The 10000-nt window shown below is 42.5% G+C and overlaps 2 protein-coding genes across 3 annotated transcripts in view; one reads left to right on the forward strand and one right to left on the reverse strand.

The window, feature by feature from the left end:
* The window catches only part of LOC138015350 (zinc finger X-linked protein ZXDB-like), a 29010-nt gene extending 25730 nt beyond the window's left edge, over positions 1 to 3280 (forward strand). For both annotated transcript variants that reach the window (XM_068862355.1, XM_068862354.1), the window contains one exon: positions 37 to 3280. In XM_068862355.1, coding sequence (XP_068718456.1) covers positions 37 to 1881 — 1845 coding nt within the window. In that variant the 3' untranslated portion in view covers positions 1882 to 3280. The remainder of the gene's footprint in view (positions 1 to 36) is intronic.
* Positions 3281 to 6654: 3374 nt separating this feature from the next.
* Positions 6655 to 10000, reverse strand: part of LOC138017088 (tartrate-resistant acid phosphatase type 5-like) — a 9324-nt gene continuing 5978 nt past the window's right edge. Inside the window, exons 4-5 of the mRNA XM_068864287.1 lie at positions 8874 to 9088; positions 6655 to 7763 (exon numbers count right to left, since the gene is read on the reverse strand). Of these exons, the coding sequence (XP_068720388.1) occupies positions 7491 to 7763; positions 8874 to 9088 (488 nt within the window). The 3' untranslated portion in view covers positions 6655 to 7490. The remainder of the gene's footprint in view (positions 7764 to 8873; positions 9089 to 10000) is intronic.

Below are 10000 nucleotides of genomic sequence, written 5' to 3' on the forward strand. Positions count from 1 at the left end.
GCGGTTCATTAAATACAGCATTTACTTTTCTTGCAGAAAAAGCTCAAAAAGAAAAAGAAACCAGTTTCGTTGGCCAAACGACTCAGTGGATACCGCTCTTCGCTATCTGAAAGTTCTGACAATCTTTCAGAAATTCCGCAAAAAGGGAGACAGGTACCCAACAAGCTGCAGAGGATTGCGTCTGAAAATGCCTCAGCGAAGGCAGTGAATGCAGGTAGTGATCACGTGCGGGAGGAGGGTCAAGGCAGTGATCGAACTGTGACAAACATTGGGGACTCTGTAGAAGATGTGACCGTTGTACCTTCAGATGAGATGAACACTGCAAACATGAACGAGTCCGAGGAGATTCAAGCTCGTGATTCTTCAAGAAATTTGTCCAAAGCTGTTGTTGCAGGCGAGCAACCTGCAAAGGAAAGTTCAGTTAACAGCAACAATGAAGACGGGTGCAGGATTGCTTTGGATCCTTGCGCTGGTTTGACAGCCTCTTTAGGTGGCTGTAAAATCTCTACTTCACGTATGGACACCTCTGAACAAGCTCAAAGAGGGAATAATGCGTCCTCTGCTCGGGGTGACATTGCGAGAGAATGCTGCAACTCCTCAACAGTCGAAAACGAATCTCCTTTGACGAACACCTCGTGTGAACAAAATAACGAATCGGACGTTGATGTAGAATTTACATCGGAAGGCGAAGAAGACGGCGAAACGGGCATGGATTGGGAACCAGACGATAGTCCTTTCGTACAAACCGATCATGATTCTGCGTTTGATTTCGAAGACATGCATCTCGAATCAGCCGGCGAATCGTATTCTCGGAAGGAAGTTGGACCTTCGTTGACAGGGAGTATCGAAAGGAGAGGACATGTTAACGATCCAAAGGAAAGGATGGATACAAACAACAAATCGTGTGAGGATTCCAGTTCGATAACATTCGATGCGCCATCAGCTGCGGAAGGTGTAGATGTGGATGCCTCTCATAACAGTAATACCGAACCCAAGGAAGTGGATACTGCAGAAAATTCTCCTGTTCTAAGCAAGGATAATGCACTGCAAGTGCTTTTAGAGGAAGAAGAAGGAAGCACAGAAAGAGCGATTGAAATTCAGAATGTGTGTCTTCTGGGAGAACAAAGCGTCCGTGCCAACTCCTCTAGGTCAACTGAAGAAGAAAGAAGTCATGAAAGCGCTTTAGAGAAGCAGAATTCTGATCAACTTAACTCTGCCTTGGATACTCGAGAGAAATCGGCTGATGCGATTGGGAGCTTGATGATACAGGACGTTCGACTCGAGAGAGAGGTAACTCCTCCACGTGACAGTAGCATGCTTGTCACGCAGTCGTTGCCAGTCGAGAGAGCGGTGGGGGAGGAGGAGGAGGGTGACTCGAATAGGTTAACCAACGGCGTTCAAAGTGCAATAGACTCGTGCGTCATCGTAGGTGACGTTTCGCGTAAAAGGAGTAGTCGCGACGCTGGAACATCTCTTGAAAGGACTGGAGATGCTGTGATAACCAGCAAAAATGGAGACAACGAGTGCATTCTCGCAGCCAGTCAGGAACGGGTAAACACGATGGTACAAGCCAAGAGCGACAGAAATGTTGGCGTCAAAACCTCTGTGAAGAAACGTTCGGTAAAGGCGCCTTCAGGGAACCCGGAACCAAACAAGAACTCAAAGCGAACTAACGCGAGAGGCAACACGAGTACGAAGGTCAACAATCGCGGCGGCGTAGAAAAAGAAAAGAGTTCCAAATCAAACGAAAAGCCAAAGCAAAATGCGGTTCAAGAAGAATCTTCTGATGAAGTATCGAAAGCTAAATTTCGAAACAAAAGCAATATTTTTGCGTGCGACTTGCAAACGTTAGAGTTGCTGTGGAATTTTAAGGGTAGATAATGTTTGAGACTGACTCGCCACAAGCAGGCAGGTCAATTGACTCTGGAGACCGAACAGATTTTTCTAGAGTGTTACGTACTCAAGCTTAATGTTCCTACTAAAATAGAGCTGTTTTCTTTCAATTTCGCGAGTAATTCGGAGATCGCATTGGTTTTGCCTAGCTAAAAGTGTGATTGGGTTGATAATCTTGCGCTACACTGTTAGCTTAGCCAATGAGAGACAAAGCTCAACCACTTGTCATTTGCTTCATTTTCCCGCTTTTAGCGCCGGCCGGTAGTTCCTTGCGTTGTGATTGGTTCGAGCGAGAACTCTGACTAAGACTGTGATTGCCTCATGTTCTTGTCTGCACCTAATGGCTTTCTAAACTTGATTCCAAAAGACTTTTAAAAGTCCAAGGGGACCCTCCACACAGGAAATAATCTTTCCAATTTAAGTTGTTTGAATTTTTGCAAAGAAAGCGTTTGTATACGAAATAAGTGAATTTCAGAATTGCTAATTTTCCCTGGTGCCGCCATCTTGAATAATTATGACATGTTACAGGTTCTCTGTCGTTATTTTGCTAAAGCTGTTTGTGTTAGACCTTATCACGTCGCAATTGTTGAAGATGGCCACTCCTGAAAATTTTCGGTAGCCTCGCAGCTCCTACAAGGTCTCACCTGATTGGAGACCACCCTTGAGGTTAAACAAAAGAACAAATAATAGAAACAATGGCCCTTTTGTTTTAGGCCTAGGGAAACAGAAACAATGGCCCTTTTGTTTTAGGCCTAGGGTCCATTGTTTCTGTTATTTGTTCTTTTGTTAAACCTCAAGGGTGGTCTCCAATCAGGTGAGACCTTGTAAGAGCTGCGAGGTGACCCAAAATTTTCAAAGTGAAAATATAAAGCGACTCTAAAATTCGCTTTTTCTTCACAAATGATTACTTTGAATTTTTTTTCAAAACAAGTGTTTTGGAAAGGTTATTTCCTCCCGCGGTTTTGCAAGCCGAGAGTGTAGGGTCCCTTTCTAAGTGGTTATATTACGTTCTTTTGCCGAAAGGAACAGAAGTGGAAGGGCAGAGATACACCACCCCGTCATCATGCCGGGCAGGAAATATAGGCTTAGTGTCGAATCCTCCCAATTACGAACTGTTTATTCATGTTTAATAGTTTTTCTGAATTTGAGGTTACAGTTGTCACTTAGGGAAAATGGATGTTGAATTCTTGCAAGTTTCGCTTGAGATTGTAAAATTCTCCGAGAAACAGTTGTGACCGTAAAGCTTGTTGTCAACTGAATAGCTAGCGTAGTATTTCGATCTCTGTCGATGCCGAGAACTTGCCTCTACGCCCTCTTTTACCTTTTAAAGACTCTGCAAACGTTTCTTGTTTCTGCCTTAGGTATAATTAAACCGCGCATTCTTTTACGACTTTGCATTATTTTTGCACTGGTCTACACCCACCAATACCCTCTTAGCAGGCTCTCTCCTCCCCTCCCCTTCTCCCCCGTCCCCCCCCCCCCTTCCCCGCGCCATCCTCCCCGTTCCCCTTATGCGGCATTAAATGGCAGCAATTTCCCTTCCGGCTCGAAAGGAGGCTATTTTGTTTATGGCGATTGTCCTCTGATTCCTTTGTGGAGGCAAATGTAAATTTAGGCAATCTTTCGCCAACTGCCCAGAGTCCTTTCTCCAAATAGTCTGTTAAAATAGTTTGTTAAAATTCACGGCGTAGCTGACACAACAGTGAAGTTGGAGCCGTGTGCCCTTCCCCCCCCCACTCTTTTAACTTTAGGGGCCTTAAGAGGGAGCTTAATTAAGCGTAATTTTGAGACGCGGATGGCAACTGGAAGAGAACATTTCGCTTGCCAGGACAGTGGTGTCTCCGAGATTTTTGTACCAATCATCTCTATTGGAGAAAAGATACTTTGCAATGTAAATGTGGTTGTGTGAAAACAAGTTAAACGGAAAATATCTCACTTCCGGTTAACGTCCGCGTCTCAAAAACGCGCGCGCTTAAACTCCTTAAGATCTACGACGGCGAAGGCGACGAAAAAACCCCATGAAACAGTAACGTGATTGGTTAAAAGTGGAAAATAATCGTGCCGCACGCATTTTAGCTCCTATTTTTGCGGTACTCCGCAATCACCAAATTTAGGACAATGAGAGCTTACAAATGTGAAACTTTTCTTATTACTGGGTTGCCGTATGGCAATCCCAGTCGGAAAATGGGTAGATTTTCCGTTTCATGTTTTTTTTCCGTGGCGGTAAAAGTCTTGCCTGTCACTCCCCTGGTAAGTGGTGTCTTTGTGCATAGAGCCTTCTGCGTGTATTTCCTTAGGATCGAGAGGGTAGTGGAAATGCGTAGATTTCTCTGGTGGACACATGAGAATCATTAACTCAGCCTGCAATGGCGTCGAAAGTCATGTAACACGAATGGCGTTTTCGTGGATCCTTAAATAAAATATACCCTTATGGAGCTCAATAATGGAAAGTCAGTTGGATAAACGAGCCAACACCTGGAATCTCAAAAGCGACGAGTAATGGACTTCGACAACAATCTATCGCCCGTCGAGCCGAAATCAAAGTGAGCTGTATTTCTAAAATAATATTTAACCAAGTGTGCTGTTATATAGAACACTGAAACCAAATGGAAAATTCTCTGGTAACTTATGGGTTCAACAAAGACAGAGAACGATTGAACGAATCGAACACCTTACGTTGATCTGTGATCAACTCTGCACAGTCTTCAGGTAAAAAAAAATAATTGGAAATGTAACAGCCAAGAATTATTTGAAAGAAAGCTTCTCGTGTATTTTGTGCTTCATTATTCAAGGAAAAGGTTCTTCATGGAAACGGTTTGATACTGAAATTTAGTTTGTTGCAATATTGCGCATATTTGACACGATTGAGTTTCTTCTCTTCACGCACGTAATGAAATAAAAGGGGTTTTTGCCCCTAATAGCAAATATGTTGTTTGTTTCGAAAAATTGTTGGCTGGAAAAGGTGGCCTTTATGAATTCATCATGTTTTATGATATGCGAGCTTAACTGGATAGTTTTTATGGCAATAGTAAAGCATTTTCTTGTCAAAATGAGGTTAGCGTCTTTCTGGTGTGTTAACTGAATTAAATCGTGAGTTTGTATTTGCCGTCTGACGCGTAACCTTGATTTCCACTCTCAAAATTACCTCCAGAACCAAGAGAAAATGAGGTTCTCTTGCTAGAACCTACTTTTTGCGTAGAATAAGCCTTTAGAACGATGTTCTTGTTTTGCATAAAGCAAGCTAACAAAATATGTACCTTGCTGAGTTCGCATTTTTTAGCGTTAATAGTATTTTCAGTCCGATGCTTCTGTTTTATGAGGGGTATATTGTTTTGGTCTCCCATCTAAACACTAACCCCGCTGGACACGGATTAAGTTCAGTGAACTTTGGTATTACAAAGCTGTCAGATGCTCAGAGGGCACGCTTAAACTTGTGGTGAAAAGAAGTAGTGAGGGAACTTGAAAATTATCAAAATGTCAGCCCAGAAGCCAATGTTTCTCGCTTCTCTTTTATTTGTTATTCTTCAGAGACTGGAATCCTGTAGTTCAATACCACACAATTCGGTGCCTTCTGATTTTCTGTAACGCGTACCACAGGCAACCCAGTGTATGCTTCACGGAAGCATCTCGTCTATTCTTACTCTGAAACCGCTGGTACCAATTTATTTTGAGAATGCTTCGTCCACGTTGTACGTCGAGAACGGGATGGAATAGTCGCGAAAGATTTGCGATAGCGCAAAATTACATTTTGAAGTGGCGTTTTCATCCACGTCGCCGACGTCGATCTTAAGGTCCCCAATGTTGGGTATGAGCGTGCGCACTAATCGATCTCTCGACGACGTATCCATATCCGTATCCATAGTAACACCCACGTATCCATAGTAACACCCACGGCTGTTGAATCAAATGTTGAATGATATGTTGAAACCGTTTGTCCAACCCCAGCAGTCAACGTCGTTCAACATCATTCAACAAAATCGAACGGATGTTAAAGCCGCTTTTCCGGCCGGGCATTGATAAACAAACGGTAACTGGTTGTTCGGAAAAAGAATAAATCAAGCGAAGCTATGATCCTCGCAGTTATGAAGGCAATTTTTGCAATTGCGTAAAGAAGCCGGAGAAATTCAGGACTTCAACGGGGTTTGAACCCGTGACCTCGCGATACCGGTGCGACGCTCTAACCAACTGAGCTTTGAGGCCACTGACGGTGGGAGCTGGTCATTTGTGAGTTCTATTGTTCCCGTAAGGAATGAATCAACGATGAAATGATATATAAAATGGATCATATATATGAACTGCGGATATGAAATCAAGTGAAGCTGTGATCCCCGCAGTTCATATATGTGATCCATTTCATATATCATTTCATTGTTGATTCATTCCTCACGGGAACAATAGAGCCCACAAATGACCAGCTCCCAACGTCAGTGCCCTCATAGCTCAGTTGGTTAGAGCGTCGCACCGGTATCGCGAGGTCACGGATTCAAACCCCGTTGAAGTACTGAATTTTTCAGGCTTCTTTACGCAATTGCAAAAATTGTGTTCATAACTGCGAGGATCATAGCTTCACTTGATTTCATATCCGCAGTTCATTTATATGATCCATTTCATATATCATTTCATCGTTAAAAAGAATAAAATTGCACGTGCACATGCTCAATAGACCGATTCGGCTAACTCATGTTGTACCCAATTCAAATCTCTTGGAGTTAAGGTTTTTTGTGTGTCGCATTTGCATAATAATTTAATATAGCATTCACATTTGTTTTTTTGTTGTTTATTTGTTTGAACAGGTTGAAGTTTTGGCAGCTGTAGCAGGTCCACATCAGCTGCATATACAGCTGATGCAAAGCTGCTATAGCGCCAAACAGCCACTCACCCACCCATACAGTCACAAAGGACTTGACAGAATATTTAAAAAGGTCCCACCAGAATTTGACCGAAGGATAGTGTTCAATGCACCCGGCTAAAAAGTCACTTATAAAATCGGAAATGTGACCGGAAAAAAATACTGCCGTTCAGACGCTGGTCTATCATATACCGGATTCGAAATAACTAATGTCATAAAACAAAAGAACGAAGAGCACATAACAATGCCCAATCAGCAAGGCCAAATCGGAGTAACAATGTTTCTTTTGTCCTCCGCCATTTTAGTCCGGTATATGAAAGTCTACCCGGAAATAAACTTCCATAAACCAGGACCACGAGATAAAACTCGATTAAATCGAAACCAAAGATCGACAAATGTCATGATCGGCGAAACAGCAAGAGACAATCTCACAGGACTGAATTTAAAGCAAAATTGTTTTACCATTTCACTACGTGTGTTGCCTCTCATGTACCGTCGCTTTCGCCATGAGAAAAACGCACGAAAATTGACCGAGCGGACGCGGAAAAAACAATTGACCAAATTGCTTTTTCTCTCGAATGCGTTTTCTAACCCAGAGCTTTTAAATTCGGGCAAAGTCCGTCTTAGTCCCTACAATTATCCTATTATTATCTTTCCAATCTCATTTCTTCCCATTGATATTTCTTCATTTTACAAAAAAAACCCCAATTTGTTTGATAAATAAAACGGTCGGTCCAATCAACTTCAGCTAAACTTGGATATCACGGGCACGAAGCTCGTGAATATCTCGAGGATACAGGTTTCGAGTGTACAGCATCGATTCATGTGCATCCACAAATTCTAAGGTCATGTTGGACACCGCAGCACGTACCAATGCAAATCCGCCATCTTTACTGGGTTCGGCCCAGAAAAACCGTGAACTGCCACCCGGTACTGCATCTCTGTGGCTTCGGCTTGTGTCCATCTTACCGGCACATCCAACAACGAAATACTCCACTGACGAGTTCTGTTCTTTCAAGTGCTGTCAAAGACAGTTGAAGAAACTTCAGACAGGATGGGCTATAGTGCATTGCGATAAAAATCAACTGGTAAGTTGTTTTCCTTCTAGTTTTTCTTTGCATGTTTTGTTTTAAACTGGAAGATGACCGTCATGCGTCATTGATAAACAATTTATTAAGATGGCAGCTTTCAGAAAAGCAGTACTCATTTTACATAGGCACCCTTGCAAATATTGATACAATTCAAGTATTACCCTTATGAATATCGTAAACCTAAATTACAAAACAAGCAGTCTGTGCCTAGGCTATTGCGCTGCGATGAAACGCTCTCTTGTTATGAGATGGAAGACATACTGGTGCATTCTTACACAACATGAATCACGTGACTACTGCTAATACCACGGCAACTACTCAGAACAGTTCTGATTGGCTTATCAATTTTTGGTGATCCAGCGAAATGTTCAACTTCCGAACTTACTAAAATAAAACTTAAGAGAACATATATTTCACTATAATCTTAAATAGCCAACGCGCGCGCTCACGAAACAATTTTTAAAATAGCTCACGCTCATTTTACAACTCTGATACTACATTTGCAGGATGCCTGTATGGTAGCTGTAGTGGCTCGCTATTGGTTGGCTAGCTCTTAAGAGTAACTCAATCACTCACTGGACTCACTCGGCTGCGCCTCGTGAGTCCACAACATTTTGGCCACTGTGATGACGAATATCGTTGTCGATAAGAGTACAGCAAGAGAAAATGAGGGGACAGAGAGGGAGGCTCAGGGCGTTGGCCGGGATATGTCATGTCCACGAAAGTTATTTTTAGACGAGCGGAAGTCTTTGTTCAAGCGGAAGTCTGTCTTCTGAGACGTCCGCATGCAGACGTTAAGTCCACTTCGCCCGCCATTACATGAAATCTTTGCTTTTCTTTCAAACATCAGACCGAGGTTGGCCTGTATGCGGTCGTCTCGGAAGACAGACTTCCGCTAGAACAAAGACTTCCGCTCGTCTAAAAATAACTTTCGTGGACATGACATATCCCAAGGGCTGGACCGGGAGCCTCCCTCTCTGTCCCCTCATTTTCTCTTGAGTACAGACCATACTGAACCACTTTCGATTTGTTAAAATTACCTGAAGGTTGTGATCATGACCACTGATATAAGCAGTGACATTGTACTTCTCTAACAAAGGCTTCAGTCTTTCCACAAGACATTGAGTGGGCCCGTGTTCAGCAATGGACCACACAGGAAAATGGCCTCCAACGATGACATAATGTGCTGTAGATGATTTTAAAGTGTCTTCCAGCCATGTCCATTGTTCTTCAGATTTTTCAACTGATTCGGGTTCTGAAAGAGCATTTCAGACGAGTTTAACATTATTATTACATGGTCAAGTATGAGTGTTGCGCAACGAAATTAAACAATAAATTCGAACATAATATTTTTATAGTGCAACGCGCCGTGTAAATACGTCAACTCAACAACCCGTGCAACGGTGTGTGCGAACTTTGCACTGTCAACCAAATTCAAACATCCTGATTAGCGGACAACTTGTAAAAAAGCTTTGTTAGGTGGCTACGGCAAGGGCCGTCGCACTGTAACGAAGAACCCCAAAATGGTTCAAACGCCGGACTTTTCGAGGCTCATGCCTTTTCTTCAGTGGCCAATGCGTAATGAGACAATTAAAACAGACAAAGAACTGTTGCTCGGTGAAAAATATCCTATTGAGAAGACAAGTTTCCTGGAGATTAAAACACTAAATGAATAGGAAAGCAACGCAGTTTCTCGAGAAAGTCGTACATTGAGAATTAAATCACTTTGTCCGGCACCTCTTAACGATTAGTTCTTGACAAATAGAAATTCTTCATCTCTGGTTCCTCGGTCACGGTTCGTTGACAAATGGACAAATTTATATTCGGTCGGTATACATTTATCAATTCAGTCTCAACATCACAACAAAGCAAGGTAACAAAGAACTGTACTATGGACTTATCGGTACTCGAACTCGCCCCCTCCAGATCTATAGCACGAACATGCTCAACCCGACACAGTAATTTTCATTATTTTCTTTTCTATGATTGGTCAATTAATATCTTTGTATAATAACCAAAACTAATCCTAACCTGACCCTAATTTTTCTATAGGCTTAATTTAGGCTCCAAAAAAGTTCTTCAATCCATCTGAGTGCGTATTCAACCTAGGTAGAATGAGGATCACCAATTTAACCTAAGCTAAAACGGATTCAACCTGGAAACGGAT

The sequence above is a fragment of the Montipora capricornis genome, chromosome 9 (assembly GCF_036669925.1).
Source record: "Montipora capricornis isolate CH-2021 chromosome 9, ASM3666992v2, whole genome shotgun sequence".
In the NCBI taxonomy this organism is placed as follows: domain Eukaryota; kingdom Metazoa; phylum Cnidaria; class Anthozoa; order Scleractinia; family Acroporidae; genus Montipora; species Montipora capricornis.